Here is a 25,155-nt window from a genome sequence, read left to right on the forward strand (position 1 = left end):
GGGGACTCGAAAAACATGTAATTTTAAAATTAAAAGAAAATTACTCTCGCAAATCTAATCAGCGTACAGTCCTTTTGCGCAATCGATTAATTGTTAAGTGAACTTGCACTTAACGGGGCACGTATGTATACGTTCGTCTAATCGAAACGGTCAATGGCGTCCTTCGATCGCCATTCTCGAGATCCCCAGGCGTTAGGTTTCCACGCCGCCGGTTATTCGCTCAGAGACCAGTCACGCTTCCGTTTAAATAGCTTCTGTACACACATCGTGAATTTCACCGGTGACGCGCGAAGGCGGTAATCAGTCCCGGAGCCGGTAAAAATTCCGCTCGAAAACTCGAGTATGGATTGGGCAACGCGGTTGTTGAAAGGTGAGACACGCAGTCAAAAATGTTGCGAGATGGATTTCCGTCGATGAATGCTTAATGAATCGAAGCGATGCAAGACTGAACGAAATCGCGACACGCTACGTATCGAGCATACGAACGAATTTCCGCCATACTTCTTTTTTTATCATTTTCCCTACAATTTTAGCTTTTCCCGCCATTTTGCGATCACGAACGAACGATCGTGCCTAGTTTCCCGCGATTCGTGTTAAGGAATCGGCCCAGTGGGCGTAATTGAACCGAAAACGACGAGATTCATTACGATTCGACGTTCGTCCAACGCACCTGTGACACGCGCCATTACGAACGACGTTCGAGCGTTACGTGTACCGTCGATCTCGTTTTCGTCGAATCGCGACGACTCCACGATTATTCGTATCACGAACCGATGCGACTCGTTTCGTCACCGATCGAAACGTTCGACGGAAGAGACGAGCCGTTTCGACGATTTTGGAAAGTTTCTGCCAACGGATTCCTATTCACGCAATCCTCGTGTTATCGAACCCGCGCGACGTTTACAGAAGAGGAGGTTTTTACCACGTCCTCTTCCGTAACATCGAACGCCTCGGGGCAGACGGAATCGACAGCCTATTTGCATACTCGACTACGCACAACATAGATCTTTTCTTCTTTTTCGTCTCTTCTTGAATCTCGATAGGAAGCAGCTGTCGTTCGATCGACGTAGGCGGCGTCGATTGGTATGCAATTCGCTGCGCGACAAATTGCATCGCTTCGCGTGGATCAGTGGTTCTCAACGTTTTTGGGGGGACCCTCTCGTCACGTAGATTTTCGAAGGGGGGGTCACGAGCAAGAGATGTAGAAATTGGGCGTTAATCAAATTTCTGAGAAGGCCTTCGAGGAAAGTATTGCAGAAACGGAATATCCCGAAGGGCGAGAATTTCTACCGGGAATATCAAATAGAAACGTTTTGTGGTTCCAATATGGCGGCTCGTTCGAATCCATTGTTACGCGTTGTATCTAAGATATGCACAGAGTAATTAGGGTTCAAATTGGATAGATTCTATGACTAATATTATACTTTGTATCGACCAATCGCGACGGAGATGAATGCGTTTGAAGGTGGGGCACGACCTAAAAAGAAAAAAATTGAGTAATACTGGGCGTAGATTGTACAATCAGCCACACAAGACGCCGACTATTTCTAAGAAACGCATGCGAGATGAAAGGAATTGTTATACTCACAAAGTATACATGTTATGTCTACGAAATGCCATAAGCGTCGATTCATCGTCTATTGCTTCATTGGCTCGGTCATACAGCGTCTATTCATCATGTGTGCCGCAAAGACGTGGAATTATTCGAATCGGTTTTCTTCTTTCCATAATTACCAGAAATGACGCATGCTGCGTTCAAGCATCGCGATGAATGTAACGCAAAATATTTGCAGAACATTCGCACGAGTTCGCGCTATGGACGCTCTGAAATAGACATTTTCACAAGCAATGAATATTCTACTACCGTTTCTCGCTACGTATCGTTCGTGTCTACATAATTTAGTTTAAAAATATCTTTTGGACTACCGGGTACACGCGATGTTTACTCTGTATTCAGCGTCTTCCGAGTCGAGACCCGTTTGTGATCCTCATGTAGGTCACTGGACAGTCATGGTGTTAACAACTGCATTAACAGAACAAATTTCGAGTATACAAAACTGTATTAGAATGGATCAGATGCACATATAATACTGTTTTATGTACATTTCACTGTTTATAGTACTGTTTTATATATATTACAATCTGTGATCCTCATGTAGGTCACTGGGCAGTCATGGTGTTAACAGCTGCATTAACAGAACAAATTTCGAGTATGCAAAACTGTATTAGAATGGATCAGATGCATATATAATACTGTTTTATATATATTTCTTAACTTTCATTTTTATATTTCAAATAATTTCTCTGGGGAAATATCCATGCTACCTTGTACACTAATTTTTATATAGAACAATTCGAATCGATTCACTCTAAGACATGGATGTTACCAATTAATTTCAGTATTTCGAACGACTTCTCTAGGAAACGTCGATGCTCGCACGTGACACGCCGTACGTGATCGAAATAAGCGCCTATGTTTCTGAGCGTTTCAAAAACAAGGATGTTCGACTTGCGTAATTAAACGCTAATCTCTGAATAGCAATCGGCGTTGATCTGGATCGTGTGAATTCGTCGCCAAGCGGTTCGTTGGCGAAGACGTTCGGACAGGAACACGAATGCGAATAGGATTGCTAAAACAGGTGGGGGAGGGTTCTTGTGGTCCGGTTTCGAAGGTGGGCGAGTTCGTATAAAATCAAAGGGGGCTGTCGAAAAGTCGTCACACCAACCAATACACTTTGTACGCTCGAGAATATCCTTAGACACTCGGTACCGAAACCAACGGCAAGGTGAGTAACGGAAACGCGTGCAGTGATAAGTGATTCGACTCGTGTGATCCGGTACATAGAGGCGTATTGTGGAACAAGTGATTCTACGCCCAAAAATAAAGTAAAAACGTAGAATAAAATTTGGTGCTTCGTTTTTAAGTTAATTCATTTTGAAATTTTAGTTTTATCTTGTACTTTCTTATAATTATCAATTGCTACGCCATTGACGAGCTATACCCGCTGCTTTTAAATAACAGTACTCGAATACAAAAGAAATAATATGTTAATTAAATATTCATTTGAACAGAATGAGAATCACTTGCTCGCGAAAGATTTCTTTGGAAGCAGTTTTGAGATATTTTTTTGAAAAGTGGATTTTGAAGAATACTGCTTGTAATGTACAATACACTATCTTAGAAAAGCTTGTTCAGTGCGTGGAAGTTTTTCTTTTGATTGGTGCATTGAAATGCGTTTTGGCAGATGCATCCAGCTAGCTTCGCCCTTCTCGCCATTGTATGTGGCTGCTTCGTTTCGTACATCGCCGCCGAGGATGTTTTGCCAGCGGAAAACAATTTCGCGCCGGCCCTCGACAGCAGCTTCGCCATTCAAACAGAGAACGACGCAAGCGGAGCCACGCTTAACAGGCAAAAAAGGACCCTTCTGTTGAAGAAAAAGCTTCTCGGTGCAGGGCTTCTTGGTTTCGGTTTAGGCGTTGCAAAAGGGTAAGCTCTTCTTACAGCAGTAAGACTGTAACCTTTGACTAAACTTTACCTCTATAGTCAGACCAAGTCTCGTTAACTACCAGACTATATTCAATATCATTTTCAAGCAACTTGGGTACCATTTAATTTTAAATTTGTCCTAGTACTTACTCGTGTCCTATTCAGATTCATTTTCGTCAACGTCTGACCATAAGAATTAATTTTTTTAGCTCCTCAGTGCAAAGTCCTTTGTTTCAAGAATTATAATGCGGTACTGATGAAAAAAAAAATGTATATTAAGTTAAATAACGATGCTTTCAACGCCAATGCATTGTTCTATAGTCAAACATTGAATAAACTATTATTTACTGCATAAATGAACTTACTATTTGCTTCGAGACCACTTCTAATCGAAGCTCGTAATTTTCAGATACAAAGTTGGACATTATACCGCACCGGAAGTGCATCACGTCTATCTATCGCCGCCACCATCCGTGAAATACGTCGAATACGTCGAGAAACCAATTTTCGTCGAAAGGATAGTGGAAAGGCCAGCGCCAGTTTTCAGGGAGTCTGCTCCTTATGGGTAAACATTAATATTCTACGGTGATATTAAACGTCGTGTTCTTCATCTTCTCACCTTTCTCTACGTTTCCACGCAGCGCCTGGTAACGCAATCAAAATTCAACGGACTCGACAACCTGAAACTGGACAGAGGAACAAGAATCGTTACATACTTAAATTCTCATCGAGTGAACCTGTAAATAACATAACGGATATGTGGTGTATAAAAATAATATACGTACGCTGGTGTTTCTATTGAAATTTTGTCTTTTTTTTTTCATTTGATCTTCTGTATACACATGCGCGCGCAGCGTTCGGGATTCAATTGCGCGACGCAACCGAAACAGTTCGAAATAATTCTACCGTAATAAGTTCCACGTAGAATACATCAAATCGACGCGATCGCGTTGCAAGTTTCATCGAACAAAACCAGCAACGCGACGGGCGTCGTTCTCGGAAGATAAAAATTTTTTTCATTTCAACTTTCAATCGATAAAATTTTAGAGCTTATATATTAATTTTAACGCGTCGTTTAACATCCATTCGGTAATACGCGGATAAGCGAACCGTGGACGCGTGGTTCGTTCGTCTCTGATTACATTCGTAGAGCGCCATCTTACGAAATAATTGTACGTTACGTTTTATTGCCCCCTTCGTCGACAGATTCTCCTTTGGCAAACATTCTGAAACGCGTCGAAACGTTCCGTGAATTATTCGATAAGATTCGTGTTCGCGCACGGATCCTCGTCACATCGAAATCGTCCATCTATAATTTTTCTTTTGTATCCTATGTACACTTATTTATACATCTAAACACACAGATTATTGCGTAAACCGCACCGGACACTCGCGCGGGTGTCCATATTTGTTTTTCGACCGTAAATGTGCGCACAACGCGATCATCTCTTCAGCGCATTAAATGCACTTGGACTCGCTAGATCTACTTATCGTTAGTCTCGAGATATAATGTTCGAGGGTAATCGTGCGATAATTGCGCGATGAGACCGACGAGAAAAATATACGGAACGAACTACACTCCTATGCGTTAAGATTTCGAATTATTGTCGACGATTTGGAAGCGATAATGTAGAGTCGCAGATGATTACGATGCGCGAATGTCGAAAAATGGCGAGAAATCAAACGGTTCTTACGGTTACCCTGTCAGCACAAGTTCAACGAACGTCGGATTCGTCTATTGTTTTCCATAGAAAGTAAACCCGAAACACCTAACGAGAGACGAAGATTTAGATTTATCAATAAACGCTGTACACCTGTCTTTCGAAAAAAAAAAATATAGGATGATCACGGGGTGATGTTTCTTCTAAGTTGATAATAAAAAGAAACAAGAACAAATGCATATGCATGAATGTTTGTACGTAATAGAGATTGTCATCCGCGATAACGGGAGCGTATAATTCCTCTTTTCCCTATATTCCATCATATTCTGCGTATAACGTAACAAGTTAAATAAGAATCCCTGGACTCTGTTCGACGTCGATCCTTATCATCCCCATTTCCATAGTCTAACTTGTTTCAAAGAGTACCGGATGACATACGATGGCTGGTTCATAGGTCTAGGCAATATATCAATCTTGGACTCATTCCTGCCACTCGCTCATTCATGCTTAATTTACTATCTCCTATTAAACTTGCATATCTATGCATACATGCATCGTAATGACAGGTTACCATTCATTAACAGTCGATTCCCTTTCCCATAGTCCTCTTTTAAATAGCATCGACGACGACCCTGGGTTAGCTAGTTCACGGATCTAGGCAATGTTTCAATCGCTTGGACTCATTTTCCCGCCTTCGCCTCTCATTGAACGAGCATAGTCATTGTAAAGTCATGATTCATTGTCAATTATCAGAGAGAAATAAGTTAAATCAAGTTAAACCCTGGACTCTATTTTCTGTGTCATCCCTTTCCATAGTCTTACTTATGTTGAACAGTATATCAAACGACACCTAGCTAGGCTAGGGCATATACTTCTGTGATAAAACTGATCGTCTAAGGTCTCACTCTTTACCAATTTATTTAATAATTCTCAAGACACTGTCTTATCAAAGCTGTTAATAAACACTGATTTAAAAATATCTGTTAAAATTCCCAAAAAACTCTTGTCCAACGTCGTTGCCCAAACTCTTTCATTGTTTAAACCTAGGTCCATAGGCTTAAACAATAGACTAGTCTCTGATCTCAAAGGCATACCTGGGATATTAGCAGTCGGTCGAGGAACGTACATATACTAATGGAAGGTCCATCGAGCGCTTGCGAGAGGAACAGCCCCTCTGGCGGCGAGTACGAGAGGCGATGGACCACACAATCGATGCTGAAGCCATTGCCTGGATCTTGTCAGGGCCCTTATTAAACTTGTCCAACTATACATACATACATACACCATAACTACAGGTCACGGTTCATTGACTGTTGATTATCAGCGGCATAGCGATCAGGCGATAAACGATCGCGGGAATAGAAGTGCAACGTTATTTTCGCGTCGATCGAAACAACATTCCTCCCGCAACGAGCCTTCCGTGAAACGCGGCTCGCTGCTGTTTGTACGATAATTATAATACAATTCCTTGACGCGCGGCGATTGTCATTGTTCGTGCGAAATTTTAACGCAGGAGTTACTCGTCAGAGGAGACCGTCCGAAGGAATAATGACCGCGGACGCGTTCAACGAAGCGTCAGAGATTCGACGGATAGCGAAACGGAAGCCGCCTGTCTGTAATGCTGGAGAAGAGGCGTGGGCGTCGACGGGACTTCCTCGATGCGCTCCAAGTCGTTGGCGGCGCCAGCGCTGTTCTGCTTGAAGAGCCTCGCGGTCGTCTTCAGATTCTGTTGCTGCGGCGGCTGTCGATTGTTCTGGTCGCCGAAGTTGATGCAGACCGTTTCGTCCGGACGATCCAGGCTGAACTGCCTCTTCAAGAAACGGCAGCCTGGTGGCCTTCCTGAAACAGAAACGAGCAAAGTAGAAAATTCTTGATCCAGGGACTCAAGCTCCAACGATTCGAAATAACTAGTTTTTGAAAAGACTTCAAATAACTTCAAACGAAAGTGGCATTTAAGAGGAACTTAATCTTCTTATTACAGTACTATTCCCAGCGATAAATAATGAATAACTAAAATGTTCTAATCGTTTAAAGTCCCTGGTGAATAGAGGAGAATGCAACGTGGAATCAGAGAGACTTACCATAGTGTTCGTTTGGCGAAAGACATCTGTAATAATTGTACGGTGTGCTCAAGTCGTTTTCGTCGATGTAGCCAGCTATCCTCCTGTGTCTGGTGGGTCCTGGTCTGTAAGGGGCGGTAGCTGAGCTAGAGATCGACGCCAGGGAGGTGTTGGATGCCCCAAGGATGGGTGTTTCGGTGGAATAGGTGGCAGAAGCTCCGAGAGACACTTGAGTTTCACCGGTGGTAGCTTTAGAATCGTTTCCTTTTCCGTTTCCAGCATCCTTCGAGGGTGCAGTTTTCGCAATGTCGGTCGATGTCTTTGGGGAGCTATTTGGACCAGCGATTTTCTCCTCGTGTACAGATACTACGACTTTATCCTCCTCCGAGGTCTCTTGGACCCGTGCCTCCGACGCGTCGACGTCGACGTTTGCGTTGGATTCTTTGTGAGCCTCTTCTACTTCTCTTCTTTCCACGTTCGAGTCGTTCCGTTGTAAATCCTTGCTTGGTGACTCGTCGTCCGGCAATATTATGGTCTCCGTGCTCGTTATAGTCTCCATTAGACTCTCGTTCAGCCTTCATCGTTGAAATGCGTGAAAATCGAGAATCGTTAAATTTGTCGTTCGACTAGATAACCATGTTCATAAATGTTACTTTGTGATATAAAAGTCAATAGCGTTACAGTTTCTGATGTGGATTCAAAACAGAGTACGATAATGTCTAATAAATGTTAAAAATTCATGCTTTATCTCCTACCTCTTGTTGTCCCTGAAGATGGCGGCAGTATGGCAACAGATAAAAGCATTAAAAATCTGAAAAGCAAACAGCCCGAATGAAGATCTACTAAATCAAACTATACACGCGGACGCGGTGACCTTATCACGGTGCTTTCTTTTCTTTCAATATTCAAAAGGAAATACGGTGGAGGAAATAAAAAGAAAAGGTGGGTTTCCCAAGCAAGAATCTCATCTCTTAACAATTTTTATACATGTAACAAACGACTGTAAAAACTTACCCGATCGGAGGCGGTTTCGGCAGTTCCTTGTCGAACCCTTGTTTCCCCAGCAACCAGTAAGTAGGCATTTTCCCTTTGCCTTTGACATCTGTCGATCCTCGATACTCGATCCGATACCCGCCGACCTGCAATAATCGATCCCTCGTCGCTTGGCTCAAATGTATACGCCACGGTGCACCTGTCGACTCCATTCTCGACGCGGTGTTAACAGTATCTCCAAACAAACAGTACCTTGGCATCGTCAAACCAACCACACCAGCGCAACATGGACCTACGTTCGCAGAATAGAAACGTTCAACGACCGATCGAATCCAAATTGAATAAAAACTGGTAAAATAGAACTTTTATACTTAACCGGTGTGGAGACCGATACGAAGTCTCAGCTGGGTTCTTGGCAAGTGTCTCAACTTGAACTTTCCACTTTGGTGTAGCAAGTCGAGCGCCATTGTGGCTATCTGAGAGGCATGGTCGGGTATTCTTACTGGACAACCACCCACGACCATGTAAGCGTCTCCTATAGTTTCTACCTGCAACATTTGTAAAGTTACACTCTATAGTTTATATAGCGATGTTTGTTAAATGTAGACATTTGTTACGACGATTCATAACTTTTGTGGGATTCTGTTGATTAGAGATAGAAAAGGTAAGCAAGCCCTGTCTCAAACGTTGCGATATTAGTCGCTTGAGAAGCGTATATACATATAGGAACGGAAGGGTCACACGAGTGCTTGCAAGAGAGACAACAGCGTAGCCCTCTGATGGAGAGCACAGGAGGTAATGACTCCACATTTTGGAACGCTTTATCGCTTTCGAAAAATTCAGAAAACTTGTAATGTACAGTGTGTGTTGATTGTATCACCTTATACACGGTGTACGCGTTGATGGTCGCGTCGAAGCAGGTGTAGAGATCGTTCAAAAGATCGACCACTTGGAACGGCGTCGAGTGAGCGGAAATGCTCGTGAAGCCGACGATGTCTGAAAAATAGATGGTCACTTCGCGAAATTCTTCAGGATCGACGGGCATTCCCAGCTTCAACTTCTCAGCGACCGAGCTGGAAACATCACCGGTTGATTAATCATCGATGTCCAAATTTTAAAAACTGTATCCTGCAGCCACCTCGGTGCTGGAAAAATTCTTATTCACCTCGGTAACATTCGATTCAACAATTGCTCGGTTTTCTTCTTCTCCATGTCCAACTGTTCCGTGCGCTCGCGTATCAATTCCTCCAAGTTGTTCGAGTACTTTTCCAGCATTTGAAACATCGTGTCCACGAAATTTACTTTTCTAAACATGAGAATGTATATTATACCATGATATAAATACTCTTGGAACGCATTGTCTCGCTCAGGCGTTAATTCACCTTCCGTGATTGAGCTTCTTGAAAAGGTCGTGGACGTCGTCGAAGTCGGGCCTCATGTCGGCGGCTTCCGCCCAACATTGGCGCATTATATTTATCGCTTCCGGTGGCGCGGCGCCTTTGCTTACGGACGGTCTGATCAATGGCGGCGGCTTCATCACTTTCTCGATTATATCTATATTAAGATTCAGGCTCGTTACGTAGAGCTATTATAAACATTGCCTCTCTATCAATTCCTTTAGAAAACAAATATTTAAGCATACTATAGAACACCTTGGTTCTTTTCTGGCTAATTAAAACGTCATTTTGAAAGAGAAATCCATGAATTTCATCAGAGTGGTCCATAAAAAACAGGGTTAAGAACTATTGAGAAGTAAAAAACAAAATGGATTCCCTCTTACCTTCCGGCGACAAGGCGAGCATGCAAAATGGCTCGCCGCGGACAACTACTTCCTGCATAATGATGCCAAAACTGTAAACGTCCCCCGCTTGCGTGCCCTTCTTCCGCACATTAGGGTGCCTCAGCAGTTCCGGTGCCGTCCACAAGAGATCTGAGGGCAAAGTCGTTCCATAGAGATCGTTTTAACACCTGAATCGACAGGGTAAGAGACTCTCAGCCTGTTTAGAAACGTACCTCGAGCAGTTTTCGCCGGGGGAACGATGTTCTGAGCTTCGTAGAAGGCTGGCAGCCCGTAATCGGTCACTTTGAGGACCCAACGAGCGTCGATGACGCAGTTCCGCGAGGTCAGATACCCGTGCACTCGCGCTGGTGTGCCGTGAAGATACCTCATACCCTTTACAGCAATACAGGAAAACGAAACTTACGGTTCACGAAAGAATGAAAAAAACGTGTAACAGTGGCAGACTTTTTACAGACGAGGATTGGTCGATAACTAAGATCCAAGTATAATAAGAAGAGATTTGATACAAAAGTTATAGTACAATGTCAAGTTCTGAGCAACTTCCTCTTGTCTCAGATGCATCTTGCAGGATTGGAGACCTTAGTTATCGATCGACCCTCGTACATACTCACCCGTACGAGATCTGTGAGCAAGGATAGTCTGAAGGACCAATCGAGCTTGATCTCGTCTTGCATCAGTACGTCCTCCAGCGATCCTCTCGAACAATACTCGTAGACCAGACACGGCCTCGTCGGTTCGTTCAAACATCCGATCAGGGGATTCAGATTCTCGTGACGTAGCCCATGAATCTGTCGTTCGATATAAAAATTAAACAATGAGCGTTTCTTCACTGTTCTTAATATTATAATACTTCTATCAGAGGTGTCGAAGGACTTGGTCGACGATTTATGTATGTATAAATATCCGCAGTCTGATAATGCAGAGTTCTTACCGTGACCAGCACGTCCATGGCCTTGTTTTTGAGCTCAAACGTGCCCTGAGTCGGCAACTCCTTCAACTGCACCAAGTCGCCCTAACGAACAGCAAAGCATCAGGATCAAGTCATGTTGTTTTCTTTTAAAAAGAGTTATTCTATACATATATTTTTTCTGCATCTTTTCATGAGGAATCGCGTGGTTTATTCGTGTGCACTGACATTGTATCTGGCGCGTGGGTCTTTGAAGAAATTATGGCGCGCCAGGTTGCCCGTGCTCGCTCGTAGATACGGCCTCAGCGACGACACGCTTCCCAATTGAAGCAGATCCGGTTTCTCCACCTCTGGCCCGCCAAATTCTTGCAACTGTTGCAACCAACAGCACAGCATAGTCTCGATACCCTCGTCCACCTACGAGACTCGTTCGTTAACGCGTTTACAAAAGCGACGAGTCAACGGTGACTCCGGCACAATAGAAAAGTGAAACGTTCCATCAAGCTCTCAACCTACCCTCCTGGCATCTACTCGAGGCACTTGAGGAAACACGAAGTCCGACGTGGTTAAAATGATCTTGTACGGACCTTTGGACATTCTCTTCTTGAGCAGCTTTTTCCTAAAGCACAACGATTACATCTGCATCTCAAGCTCGCGCTGTTGCTATCGATTCGAAGCAAACACGTGGGAAGGAACGACGAATCGCTCGACCTTTGCAAAACTAATAAACCGATCTTACCTAATCAAGATCGCGGTCAATATCGCGAACAAGGTCAGTAGCAGCGACCCCAGCACGATGGTTACGATATGCGCGATACGGAACGCTGTATCGCTGGTAGAGCTCTCTGAAAGGACACGATAAACTGAATTGCCTAACCGTTCACGCGTACTTTCGTGACTACGTTCACGCATCAATTATTTTGTATTTTTTTGTTTTAAATTACGAAAGACAAATTACACCTATAAAGTTCGAGTTTTGCCTATCTCTACCCGTGCATTCGATGTCAGCGTTAGCGTCTAAGTCCACGTTACATTTCGAAACGTCGGTGTCGTTCGCGTCGCGGAACGCTACGGCGTTCGCGGATAATTTCCGCACGAGGAATTTCCTTTGTCGTTCCACGGCGATCATGATGGGCTTCCAGGCATTGATACGCCAATCCAATAAGACGTACGTGTATATCTTGTTGTTGAATGCGTTTACGCTGGAGTTGTCGTACGTTAAGACGTTAAGGGTTTCGTTCAAGCGATCCAACAGCGTTGGCACCGCGTGCGTTTCCCTGCCTTCGTATATTTTCTCCGCGTCGTATCTGCCGAGCAAGAACGGAAACGGGTCATTCGAATCGAATTTACGCACTGGTTCTGTACGACAGTTTCAACACTAGGTTTACGGACACTCGTTGCGCATATTTTTATTATAATTCGCTACGTTGACAGTTGCATTTAAATGCAGTTCGTTACATCAATTCAATTCAACATAAATTGCTAACAAATAATATTTATGAGTCCTATAACGTTAAGTTTAGAATCTGAATGAGTCAAATTGACTCGTATCGTAAACCTAGTGTTAGCCAGTTTTATTTCGTTTTGACCTCCGAAGATTCTAAACATATTGAACATGAATATATTTTAGTTTTCGCTAAAATTAGAATTTAAATAGCAAATGATGACTAAATTTTATTCATGGAGAATACAGTCGTCATGATACAAAATACTGCTTCTCCATGACGGATACAGTCGTCAAACACAGTTGACTGGTTAATGGATCGTCGACAGATTTTTTTTTTAATTGCTAATCGATTGTTATTTAGAAACGTGGATTTACGAATCGGAAGAAGACAAATTCTCTGACGATATTTCGTTCGACAGTTATTTTTATCTCGACGACTTTCCCTTTCTAAATCGACGATGCAGAGCCAAGAACTATTCCCCATAAATCGATTTCCATCCTGTTTGGACGATAATTTGGTCCATAAAATAAATCGTCCTCTACAAAAAGAAACAAAAACACACCGATCCACTACGGTCGAATCTCCAAGATAAAAACCGCTTCCCACGATCCGTTAAACAAATCCGAATCCAGCGGAACGATGACTTAACCCCTCCCCCCCTCCCCTAAATTTCCATGGACCACGTTACGTTTAAATTTCGCCAAAATTCGAACGCGAGAAGCGATCGATTTGGACGCGTTCCAACGAGAGCCCGTCTCGTTCGCTTCTCGAGGAGTTTGTCGCGTCGTCGTTGGCTCGAGAAGAAATAAATTTCTCGTACCTATGGTCGAGGGGCGTTACGATCAGTAGTTTTTCCAGGAACTCGGAACTCAGATTCCTCGACGGGAAATACCGATTCTCTTCTTCTTGTTCCGCACGTTGCTGTCGAGGGTTTTCTTCCTCCTGTTTCTCCCCTGTCGTTTCCTCGTAGTCGGACGCGTTCGCGGGTGAGATATTGGAAGACTCGAGGCTAGCGAACGAGAAATCTAGATGGGAGATCGTGGAGTTTGTTCGCGGCAGGAAGTAGCCGTCGTCTTTCGTGTGGACGATCACGACCATCGAGCTCCACGCGGAGCTCGAGGACTGTTGCGCGTTGGCCAGCTCGGCGAGGACACGGGACGCTAAGACGACCTCCTGGTCGTCCTCGTCGTCGTTGAACGTGGGCAGGCATAGCACGGTAACTGAGGACAAGCGTAATCGAAAGATGGTAAAGCTGGATCAGGTGTATCAAACGCTCTCTCGGTCCTTTCAATCCAACATTATCGATTATAAGTAGATTACGGATGTTTGTGCATTTATGGGAAATTTTAATTTCCAGAACGAACTTGTAAAATTGGGTAATCGAGGAGGTCACTCGAGCACTTGCGAGAGAGAGCAAAGCGTAACCCTCTGGTGGCGAGCACGGGAGGTTTCGCCACAATATGCAAAGTATGATACAACCCTTTACAAAGCTCTGATTTCGTTAACCCAGAATGATCAGTTTTCTTTATTGGATTTGTTTCTAAAAATGCGGTTTTTGTTAATTACAATGTTGTATCTAACGTATAATTTGAAGGAAAACCATTAGATTAATCAAATATCGTTTTTAAAAGCAGTTAAACTCGGGCATGAACGTTAAGGGGTTAATTCTATTAATAAAAATATAAATTTGCACAAAGATCCGTAGTCTAACGACAAGGAACTATTTCGACGACATAGACAGAACGTAAACGGTAAAAATAGTAGAGATTTCCGTGGGCAAATCTGGCTCGAAGTGGAATATGCGGTACAGTTTGATTTTTGGCGAACTCAAAAGTTGAAAGTTTGAAGAGCACGGCGCGTAAAGGGAGTAGGTATAACCAATAACCAATACGGGTCGAGTAAATGCCAGTTGAGCTTTGAACGCGTTTCTCTGTGAGCTACATCGTATATTAATAGAACGATTTCGTGTTTGGAGGAAACCTTTATTATAACGGTTTTATCTTTCATTTTATGCTCGAGCAAAGGCGTAGTCGCTTAACATTATCTATGACAATATTTATTTCGTCGACGCGAATGGTATATTTTCCCAATCACGAGAGCATGGCAAACGGTAAATGCCTTTTGGGAGGGTCGATCGTATCGTTCGCTCGAAATAAATTCCCCGCGGACGGTTAATTTTCGGGCGGGAAAAACAAAGATGGCCGACTTTGGATTCCCACGGCGGTAGCCAGGGTAGAAATTATTGTACGCGGGTCGACTCACCTCTGCGTGAAACATTGTACGTGGGACGAAGGATCGTTCGAATCTCGTCGAGGGACGCACGGTACGGCAATATCACTCTGAATCGTAATATGGCACCGACGCTCCGGAAGGCGTTCAGCAACGCTCTTTCGAGGCTCGACCACGGCTCGCGATCTGCAACGCGATAAAGTTTGCAACGCCTCGTACGGATCTCGTGGATCGGTGACGCGACGATAAGTTTTACCCGTTCCTATCAGTGACACAGCCTTCCACTGTAAACGCATCAACATCGCTGTCAGGGCTTTCGCTATCGTCGGCAACGACGGAGACAATCTGACGATCGACGACACTTCCCGTTCCTCCGTGTCTTTCTGAAACGTACAATACCACCGGATGTTGTAAACTCTCGATTTATTGCCAGAACATCGTTCATTCCATAAACGTATGTTAGCAACGAGCGAAAACCTTATAAATAATGCAGTGTCGTTATCGGGGAAACGTTTCGGGACCGGAAGTACCAAAATTCGTGCGACACTATCTGCCTCGTAACGAACAAAAGTTTATGATACTGCAAATAATAGCAAGGAAGATTGCTAGATCGTTAAAACGTCGTTTAATTGATTTTTAAAGTGGCGTAAGTCCTATCATAGCCATCGAAAAACATATTTCTCAAATGATGTTAATTATGCTAATTGGAATGATAAATTTGACACTCTTAGAAACCCAAAAACATTATTCTACTATGTCATCTGTTACCCATATTTTTAAATTTAATCCAACGCAAAACCCTTCGATATCTCGATTCGAACATAAATGGACTTACGCCATTTTCAAAATAAACGGCTCACATATTGGTTTACTGCTTTATTATAAAAATTCTAGTCATTTTTATTACGGATAGCAGGGTTCTTATAGAATTTTCGTATTTCCACTGTACAGATGGGTTCAAATTGCTTACCAAAGGGCACGTCCACGTAAATAGCGGAACGTTCCAGAGTTGGGCGAGTTTCGAGGTAACTTCGCACATAGGGGAGTCCAGAACGGCTATCAGGGCTCTGGTTCTTCTCTGTCCAAGTACGCGTAGCAAAGCATCGAGGCCCCGAGTCTTTGTCTCGCACGACACTGAGGAAAATCGTTCGTGTATCGGTCCACGAGCGGCCATCGCGCTCGCCAATTCGAATATAATTCTAATTTATTCACGATCGAACCAGTCAAATAGATTATTTAATAATATTAAACGTAAAATATAATTTTTAATTAGCTCGAAATCTCCATGCAATTAATTATATCAAGCTCGAATTGAAATTGTTATTACTAAATGTCACCTGTACATATATTTCTGTACCACTCTTTTGAACTTTAGTGCGCCAATGCACCTGTATACTGCACCCCTGTTTCGAACAAGAGCCATGCAAGTTTTCTTACGCGAACCGATTTATCGCGCCGTTTCGCGCATAAAAGTTACGGGCGCTATGATCGTAAACTAAATAATTCACGAGATATTACAACTTTCTTAGTAATACCTTCGAGCGTTTTCTTATCTCCGCGACCTTATTCGCGTTTAGTATCATAGCATGCGTGCCCACTATGAAAATTAAAATACCCAGCGAACTGTTTAATTTACGTTCGTATTACTCGTAACCTTTTCATACGTGGAACGAACCAACGAATCGATTTATGCAAGAAAAATTGTACAGGGTGTTCTGCATCTGTACAGCAAGAACTTAATAGGCGATGGAGGCCAAAATAAGTCGAGAATCGAGAATGGTAGTTCGTTGATTGAGTTTGACGATTCCATTTTCATTAATCGGGGGACTACGATATGGCGAGCGTGGCGCGTAAATATGGTAATAAAATACTCACGGTAGGTGGGTACGACGGCGATCTGTAGGTCGAAGTTCGATCGATCGAGGAAATCTTCTACGTCCGTGGCGCTCGTTTCGCCGTCGCAGTGGTCTCTCAGGAAGACCGTCACTTCCGTTTCTGGCTGATCGTAGCCGTCGTCGGTCACGTTCGATAAATAGGAAACGCACGGGGTTTGCTCCGTGCTGGACAAAAGTGCAGATCCAGGCAGGATCACGATCAAGATCCACGACCAGAGCCGGCGTCTGAAAGAGTTCCCGGCCATGGGCCTCCAACCCTATCTTCCGCTCGATCCCTAGCTCGCTCGGACGCTCGTCTCCGCAGCTTTGGTTAGCCTATTGACCCGTATCTATTTGTCTCTGTGCTCGTTTTCTCCCAGTATCCTCGCTGCATACGATAAAACAAGTCTCTCGTAAAGTAACCCATAGCATTCGTTAACGCTAGAACTATCAACGATTACGGTGTACTTATTTGTACCAAAGAGATTAAAACGATTTTTTAAAGAAACGTGTATATACAGGGTGTTAGACTAACCCTGGGAAAAATTTTAATGGGGGATTCTAGAGGCCAAAATAAGGCGAAAATCAAGAATATCAATTTTCTGATTGAGGCTTCGTTAAAAAGTTATTAACAATTAAATTCGAAAATTTCAAATCGTTCTGGAAAAAATTATTTTCGGTTGCGAGGGTCAATTACAATCATTTTTGGTCAGTAGACACACCCTCGAATTCCTACGCATTTCTGAGAAAAAAATTCGAGTAGGTGGACAAATTTTTCGACAAAATTAAAAAATTTCAAATCGTTCTGGAAAAATTATTTTCGTTTGCAGGGGTCAATTACAATCATTTTTTGTGGGCAGACATACCCCCGAAATCCTACGCACTTTCGAGAAAAAAATTCCTTACCGAAAATCTAATTTTTTTCGACGAAAAAAAAAAAAATTTTAAATCGTTCTGAAAAAATTATCTTCGGTTGCGGGGGTCAATTACAATCATTTTTGGTGAATAGACATATCCCCGAAATCCTACCCACTTTCTAGAAAAAAATTCGAGAAGGTGTGAAATTTTTCGACGAAATTAAAATACTTCAAATCGTTCTGAAAAAAATATTGTTAGCTGTGGGGGTCAATTACAATAATTTTTGGTGAATAGACATACCCCCAAAATCCTACCCACTTTCTAGAAAAAAATTCAGAACGGGCGGAACTTTAGACGTTAATAACTTTTTAACGAAGCCTCGATCAACAAATTGGTATTCTTGATTTTCGTCTTATTTTGTCCTCTAGAATCCCCCGTTAAAATTTTTCCCACGGGTGACAGAACAGCCTGGGAAAAATTTTAATGGGGGATTCTAGAGGCCAAAATAAGACGAAAATTAAGAATACTAGTTTGTTGATGGAGCCTTCGTTAAAAAGTTATTAACGCTTACAGTTCCGACAGTGTTGAATTTTTTTCTCGGAAATGCGCAGGATTTTTGGGGTATGTGTAATGACCATAAGTGATTGTAATTGACCCACGCAACCGAAAATAATTTTTTCAGAACGATTTGAAATTTTTGAATTTAATTGTTAATAACTTTTTAACGAAGCCTTCATCGACAAATTGGTATTCATGATTTTCGTCTTATTTTGGCTTCTAGAATCTCCCAGTAAAATTTTTCCCAGGGGTGGTCGAACACCCTGTATAAAAATGGCATGTCGATCGAGCGCTTGCGAGAGTGACGAGAGCGTAGCCATCTGGCGGCGTGTACGAGAGACGTCGCCACAATAGTGTATTTATTAAAACCATAGATATTTGTAGAAATAAACGTCTATTCGTTTTCTCATAGAAAACTACGTTAAATTTTCGAAGATCCAGTAAATTTTTTACAATTTCAATTAGAAATAACAAATCATTTCGATCACTTTCGATGGTTCTAGCGTTAAAAAGGTAATTGCCTTCATTTCCCTACGGTTGGTCGCGCACGCGCCAATAAAACGTAACCGAACAAAATGGACGATACGTTTATAGAGCGAAACAAAGATAATTTGCACTTTGATCGATCCAATATTTCCCGTGAATAAGAAACGTGGCGGGGGCAACGCGTAATCAATCGTATCGGTTCGCCCTGAAAAGTTTCCGCGGTTTCGAGTGCCCCGTAACTCCGTAATTCCGTTGGAATTGAATGTTTTTATTCGAAATAACCACCGTGCTCGTTCGTGTTCGTCGATGTAACACGGAGGAGCATTTGTTCCGCGTGCAGGAAAACTTCTGATCTCGAGAATCAATAAACTCCTGGTAAGGCGTTCTCCGCGTCCTGCTGTCGAAAGCGAAAAGTTGTCCCGGAGAGCGAAAGAAGCACAAAAACACGTGGGGGAGGGTGAATAGATTGGGGAAAAACTTGGATATCTGGTCGGGAGTAATTCTTGCGACGCGTAGCCGCGGTGGTTTATCTGCATTCGAACCCTCCCGTGAATTCGCGAGGCACGTCGATCAAGTCTGGATGCCTTCCCTATTGCAATTAGGCGACTTCAAAAGCCATTAGGTCGAACATCAAAATTCTATCTCCTCATCTTTCGTTTTTAATAGATAAACTCCGGTCGTTTGGGTAATTCTTTGTTACGCGTCTGTTGAAATAAAAGAAATCAATACTTTAAAACATTATATACAATTATGTGAAATTGTAGGGGCGTGGCTAACATAACATAGCTCCATAACTCGCGCATAATCATGTGTGAGAAAACGAAAATTCAGTATCGAGGATAATGGGAACGAAAGAACGAAATGTAAATCAAGGAACTTAAGATTTAAAAGGAGTATTTATAGAAGAAATATCGACCGAAAGAGATTTACAATGGCGGAAGAATCTCAGAAAAATGATCTCTGGATGTCACAAAAATAATCATTCGGAGATTCGTGGCGGATAATTCCTCCAAACGAATTCAACATGAGAAACTCGAACTCATCAAACTATTCCAAGACTTGTTAAAAGTTTCGAAGAGACAGGGACGACCTATCTGAGTCGCGTTGGAAGGGTTCCGGCGACGTCGACCGACGAAAACGTGAGCATTGCGGGGAGGAAAAGAGTTCTGAAACATCGACTGGAAGAAAATCTCTTGAATTGGGAATCGCTCTTCGAAGATTCCCATCGTGGGATTTACACATGTTACTTTATAGAATGCACGGGAATTGCTTTAAACGGATCGACGAGAGCGTTTACTTACGAGAGTTTAATCTTGGAAAGTTTCCAGGACTAGTCCCGACGGTTTGTCGTAAACTGTTTCGAAAGTTGGATTAAACAAAGTACAAATAACAGTAAAAGCATACGAACGCATTATCGTCGAGGTGTTAAAACGAGAACAAATTAAACCGGAAGTAGAACGAACCAGGGAAAATAATTATAGTACAAAATGGCTGTCGCGTGTTTTCTATGAGAGGTGTCTTAAGGGTTCGGTTTATGCAAACAAGCCTGATTCTTTGCATACATTGAAAGTCAATATAACTCAGTTAGGGAAATTCCTGCTGAAATGCTTCCCGAATTTATGCAAAACGCCATCGAAAGAGCACGAACATGCGAACTCAGCAGATGAGATCATTCGTTGGACACTATTTGGCATAGGTGGTCTAGAAAGTACAGGAATTCTCGTTTTATTCTTTTGAATTTACCATTCTATGGTAGTCGAGCCATATAAAGAGAAAAAAAATCGTTTGCGTGCCGCTGATTTCATAATCGATTATAATAAAGCAAAGTAACATGAACTGACTTGATGAAATAGATCTTACAAGGGGAGGACATGACCTGTCAACCTAGGATTTGAACGAAACTTGGCAGAGTTGTAGGAGCTGATGTCCAAACGCAATTTGTAAAATACTAGACGTTTATGGCCAGCCATTTTTCAAAAAATGGCTTTAAAGTTTACAATTTCGAAGTTGTCGGATCGACGTTTCTTTTTTTTTTTAAATTGTACGTCTCAACGAGGGGAACACAAAAGTCCAATATATAGAAACATATTCTATTCCAATTCCTGACGCGTACCGAGTCTGAAATGTTTCCCATTCGATGGTCAAAGCCATAAACGTTTTTTGCGGTGAAACTGGAAACCCAGACATCACTGTTTACCAAAAACATAAACACGAGAAAACAAACTGGGATTCGTTGGACCCCATTGCGGTACTTCAGCATTGTATAGCTACGCTTTATCGACATCCCCTGCTACTTGGAGGAAATATAACGTTACTAGGGCTGTCAAGTTCAGAAGAAATCATTATATCTCCCAAAATACCTTCCACGTATACATATACAAGAATGCATCATTTACAAACGCACACCTTCCAGCGCTGTTTCTACTTCTCCGAATTACAACCAGTTTCAAATAAATTGTTAAACGGGACCGGATCGTCAAATATTTTAACGATTAAACGGTATATAAATAATTTATAAGAGTAATATTATAATATATGATTTAAAATGAAGTAGAAAATTATTACGTTTAATTAAATATTCAAGTACATACCCAGAAGCGAGAGGAAGATTGCCAGTAAAGACGAGCGAGCAACGTACTTAGCAAATGTCGAGGAATATACAGGGTGTTCGGCCTCCCCTGGGAAATATTTTAATGGGGGATACTAGAGGTCAAAATAAGACGAAAATCAAGAATACCAATTTGTTGATGGTGGCTTCGTTAAGAAGTTATTAACGTTTAAAGTTCCGCCAGTACTGAATTTTTTTCTCGAAAGTGGGTAGGATTTCGGGGGTATGTCTATTCACCAAAAATGATTGTAATCGACCCCCGCATCCAAATATAATTTTTCCAAAATGATTTGAAATTTTTGAATTTGATTGTTAACTTTTTAACGAAGCCTCCATCAACAAATTGGTATTCTTGATTTTCGTCTTATTTTGGCCTCTAGAATCTCCCATTAAAATATTTCCCAGGGGTGGCCGAACACCCTGTATAAAAAGATTTTAAAAATTACGGCTGTAACTAAGCTTGCCAACTCGCCTTCTTTTGGAAAGGATTGCCCTCTTTTCGTGGTCTCTGTCCTTTTCCCTTTTACGATCTTTCGTTTCTTTTCTCGGGATCCTCATTATTATATTTACGAACTTGCGTTATCTACGTATCTGGGGTCACTGCCAACATCTCAAAAACACACAGAGACCACGAAACAATTTTAAAATTATTTCATAATCGTACAATAGAATATTTAACGTATTGGCGATGCTCTCCCGATGTAAATGAGTCCAAACACGACCCCGTTCGGACTGTTTTTAATTATACGTCGATCGGACCAGTAGAAAAAAATTCCAATTACGTATAATTAAAAGTCGTCCGATAGAGGTCGCGTTTAGAGTCGTTAACGTTTTCGCATAAAATATAATGGGAAACGTGGAAAGTTTTAATTTGCACGAGAGTCGACGACGGTGGCTTCGGTTCGCGTATCTGAATGGAAACTGTTTCACATATTCGGTGGACGACGTACGTCGCGCGCGCACGTACGGAATCGAATTTAACCGTCGAAACGTTTCAGCGGGACGCTCGCGTTTTCAGGGAGCGTCGGTGCAATTTATTTCTACAAACGAAACGAGACAATCGTTCGAGACGCGTCGCGAAAAAGCGGGAAACGCGTCCATCGGCGACGGACCCGAGTTCCGTTGGATCGCGGTTCGGGTAAGTGTACATCAATTTGGTCGAATAAATTTTGACAGGAACGTTCTATTTCCCGCGCGGACGGGGGTTAGATTTTATTTATGGCAAATTATCCCGACACGCGCGGAAGTATGGGACGTTGCAGGACGAGGCGGCGAGCGGGAGTAATCAGAGCGTGCACGATGTTTTCGTGCAAAAAAGGTGTACAACTTAATCACGGTAGACTAAAGCGCTGTAAACATTTTCCACCGCATTTAGTATTTACCGATGCTAAAAATATTTACGAGCAATCTTCCTCAATTGATCTTAGGCGTACCCCACGATCGTCAATTTATTATTATACACCGGCTGAAGAACATGAGTCACGTTCGAGTCTTTTACTACGACATTTACCGACCAACGTGTTAACTATCCTTAACCCTTCCGCGAGCGTCGGTTATACAGGGTGCTCGGCCAACTCCGGGAAAAATTTTAATGGGAGATTCTGAAGGCCAAAATAAAACGACAATCAAGAATATCAATTTCTTGACAGAGGCTTTGTTAAAAAGTTATTAAGAATTAAATTAAAAAATTCCAAATCGTTCTAGAAAAATTATTCTCGGTTGCGGGGGTCAATTATAATAATTTTCGGTGAATAGACATACCCCCAAAATCCTACGCATTTTCGAGAAAAAAATTCATTAGTGAAAATCTAATTAGCTGCCTATATTTTTAGACGAAAAAAAAAAAATTCCAAATCGTTCTAGAAAAATTATTCTCGGTTGCGGGGGTCAATTACAATAATTTTCGGTGAATAGACATACCCCCAAAATCCTACGCACTTTCGAGAAAAAAATTCCTTACCGAAAATCTAATTAGCTATATTCAACGAAAAAAAAAAAATTTCAAATCGTTCTGAAAAAATTATTCTCGGTTGCGGGGGTCAATTACAATAATTTTCGGTGAATAGACATACCCCCGAAATCCTACGCATTTTCGAGAAAAAAATTCATTAGTGAAAATCTAATTAGCTGCCTATATTTTTAGACGAAAAAAAAAAAATTCCAAATCGTTCTAGAAAAATTATTCTCGGTTGCGGGGGTCAATTACAATAATTTTCGGTGAATAGACATACCACCGAAATCCTACGCATTTTCGAGAAAAAAATTCATTAGTGAAAATCTAATTAGGTGCCTAAATTCGACGAAATTGAAAAATTTCAAAACGTACTGGAAAAATTATTTTCGGTTGCGGGGGTCAATTACAATCATTTTTGGTCATTAGACATACCCCCGAAATCCTACCCACTTTCTAGAAAAAAATTCAGTACGGACGGAACTTTAAACGTTAATAACTTTTTAACAAAGCCTCCATCAACAAATTGGTATTTTTGATTTTCATCTTATTTTGGCCTCTAGAATCTCTCATTAGAATTTTTCTCAGAGGTGGTCGAACACCCTATATACAAAGAGCCCCGGAATAACGCGGCACGAGAATTACAGGAATCTTGTGTAACGCTAATTAAGGAAATATTTCGACGGTATTCCTGGATCCTCTATATGGACAAAACAAAGTAACAGCTAATTTAACTCTCATTTACGTAATCAGAGCCATAACGGAGACTGGAATTAACTGTTTGAACGAAGAACATATTTGACATACTGCAGGATCATTGTATCTTATAAAAGATCAATAGATATGCAAAGAAATTTTAACAGAAAATTTCACTTAAGACCTCAAATATATTACGAACCCTATAAACAAATCTATGCATAATGCTAAAGAGACTGTTGCGTGATTCATGTTAAGTAATTAGTTTAACAATGTGAACGTATCGCCGCTGTTATAGCTGCTAAAGGCTGACGTTAATTTAATTAAATTCATCCCAAGCTGTTTAAGATTACGATTTGCAGTGTAAAAGTAAGTCGCAAACAGAATCTTACGATTAATTACTAGTTCGAATCGTAAGTAATCATGCAAATAAATTGTCGACGCGATATTCACAACGATTTTAAAACGGGAAAACCCGCGCTCGTCCTCGCGCAGTTCATTATCGTCGGGGATCGGTAGCGTGCGGCCGAAAAGATTTCAAATCTCCGTGTCCCACGGCTGAAACTGTTCCCGGCACGTTGGCACGCAAATCACTGCGCCCATAAACACGTACTCCTGTCTCGTATCGAATTCCAATGGAAATTACCATGCAAGGAAAGGTTTCTTTTAGCACAGGCATCCTTTTAATCATCGTATAGATTCGATCTAAAAAAGAAAAGAAAAAATAAGAGCAACGCTTGACGCCGCGAGCGGAATGAAAATTGAAATCATAAAGCATAACGGGTATCGATCAACGCGAAGTTCCCGACGATCGAGCACGGTAAATACGACGATTTTCAACGCGAACCGATCATCGAAGTCACGCCACTTCGATACGATGACAACGGACGGGCGAATCTCGTTAAACGTATTCGGTTGTAGCCTCATCCATCGGGACACGGTTAGTCTACTAGACTTGGGCGAGCGAGAGCGGCGAATCGCATACGAGAAAAGATCGACACGTCGACGTTAAAAACGTTTCGTCTTACCGTTTCACTTTTCGCGAGGAGAAACGACAGCGAAAGAGTTGTTCCCTCTTCTTTTGCTTGCGTATATACCAGAAGGGGATGCGCGACGTCGAAGATAATTTAAAAATACGCATATCGTGGAGGACCGAGGACCGTGTCTCGTTTCCGTGTCGTCGCGTATCTCGAGATTCGACGATTCCCGGACGCGAGACGAGCTTGAGCACCGCGTGCAGTGGACGCAAGCAACGATACTGAGCCCGAGCCAAAAATCACGACCGTTTACGGGCGGCCCGAACGCCTCGGCGTCCGGTATCGAACTAAGTAGAGTGCTGCTCCCTTCTACACATGCTCGACAGAGCTGACGTTATCACGAGGGAGCGAAAGTTCGTCCCGGGGAGCAAAACGAGCCAGCATGCGGTCCCGCGCTGTTCCCAGTGTCATCCCCGCTTCGCGAACAACCCCATCGTTCCCTCTTTCTCCACGTCCCCGTTACATCATCGTCGTCGTCACAACACCGGGGCATACCCTCTG

The 25,155-nt window shown here is 42.3% G+C and overlaps 2 protein-coding genes across 3 annotated transcripts; one reads left to right on the forward strand and one right to left on the reverse strand.

The window, feature by feature from the left end:
* The first annotated feature begins 129 nt into the window (after window positions 1–129).
* LOC143346305 (uncharacterized) lies at window positions 130–4,267 on the forward strand. Its single transcript, XM_076774294.1, has 5 exons — window positions 130–370; window positions 2,422–2,786; window positions 3,246–3,487; window positions 3,897–4,052; window positions 4,129–4,267. Exons 3-5 carry the CDS (start codon window positions 3,246–3,248, stop codon window positions 4,136–4,138), a joined length of 408 nt encoding a protein of 135 aa, XP_076630409.1. The 5' UTR covers window positions 130–370; window positions 2,422–2,786; the 3' UTR covers window positions 4,139–4,267.
* Window positions 3,641–24,986, reverse strand: LOC143346264 (retinal guanylyl cyclase 2). Of its 2 annotated transcripts, XM_076774210.1 has the most exons (25): window positions 24,646–24,983; window positions 16,462–16,848; window positions 15,557–15,720; window positions 14,843–14,969; window positions 14,620–14,772; window positions 13,178–13,577; window positions 11,900–12,216; window positions 11,649–11,754; window positions 11,426–11,528; window positions 11,138–11,326; window positions 10,934–11,014; window positions 10,614–10,790; window positions 10,215–10,374; window positions 9,982–10,131; window positions 9,584–9,755; window positions 9,367–9,507; window positions 9,082–9,274; window positions 8,578–8,749; window positions 8,223–8,493; window positions 7,964–7,975; window positions 7,230–7,783; window positions 4,273–6,987; window positions 4,107–4,167; window positions 3,853–4,039; window positions 3,641–3,740 (listed from the first exon to the last, which is right to left on the reverse strand). In XM_076774210.1, the coding sequence occupies exons 2-22, from the start codon at window positions 16,724–16,726 to the stop codon at window positions 6,713–6,715; spliced, it is 4,182 nt and encodes a 1,393-aa protein (XP_076630325.1). In that variant the 5' UTR covers window positions 16,727–16,848; window positions 24,646–24,983; the 3' UTR covers window positions 3,641–3,740; window positions 3,853–4,039; window positions 4,107–4,167; window positions 4,273–6,712. The 2 variants fall into 2 exon arrangements, with proteins under 2 accessions (XP_076630325.1, XP_076630333.1); XM_076774218.1 differs by lacking the exons at window positions 3,641–3,740; window positions 3,853–4,039; window positions 4,107–4,167; window positions 4,273–6,987 and having other exon boundaries at window positions 7,646–7,783; window positions 7,964–8,019; window positions 11,870–12,216; window positions 24,646–24,986.
* Window positions 24,987–25,155: the final 169 nt, after the last annotated feature.

Source organism: Colletes latitarsis, chromosome 2 (genome assembly GCF_051014445.1).
Source record: "Colletes latitarsis isolate SP2378_abdomen chromosome 2, iyColLati1, whole genome shotgun sequence".
Lineage (NCBI taxonomy): Eukaryota > Metazoa > Arthropoda > Insecta > Hymenoptera > Colletidae > Colletes > Colletes latitarsis.

What these genes read in the sequence shown, in the direction of transcription:
- LOC143346305 (XM_076774294.1), top strand. Translation starts at nt 3,246, where the DNA reads ATGCATCCAGCTAGCTTCGCCCTTCTCGCCATTGTATGTGGCTGCTTC. An exon ending in GGTTTAGGCGTTGCAAAAGG is followed by an intron (nt 3,488 to 3,896) that starts GTAAGCTCTTCT and finishes CGTAATTTTCAG; the next exon opens with ATACAAAGTTGGACATTATA.
- LOC143346264 (XM_076774210.1), bottom strand. Translation starts at nt 16,726, where the DNA reads ATGGCCGGGAACTCTTTCAGACGCCGGCTCTGGTCGTGGATCTTGATC. An exon ending in ACGCGTACACCGTGTATAAG is followed by an intron (nt 8,750 to 9,081) that starts GTGATACAATCA and finishes CAAATGTTGCAG; the next exon opens with GTAGAAACTATAGGAGACGC. An exon ending in TCGTATCGGTCTCCACACCG is followed by an intron (nt 8,494 to 8,577) that starts GTTAAGTATAAA and finishes CTGCGAACGTAG; the next exon opens with GTCCATGTTGCGCTGGTGTG.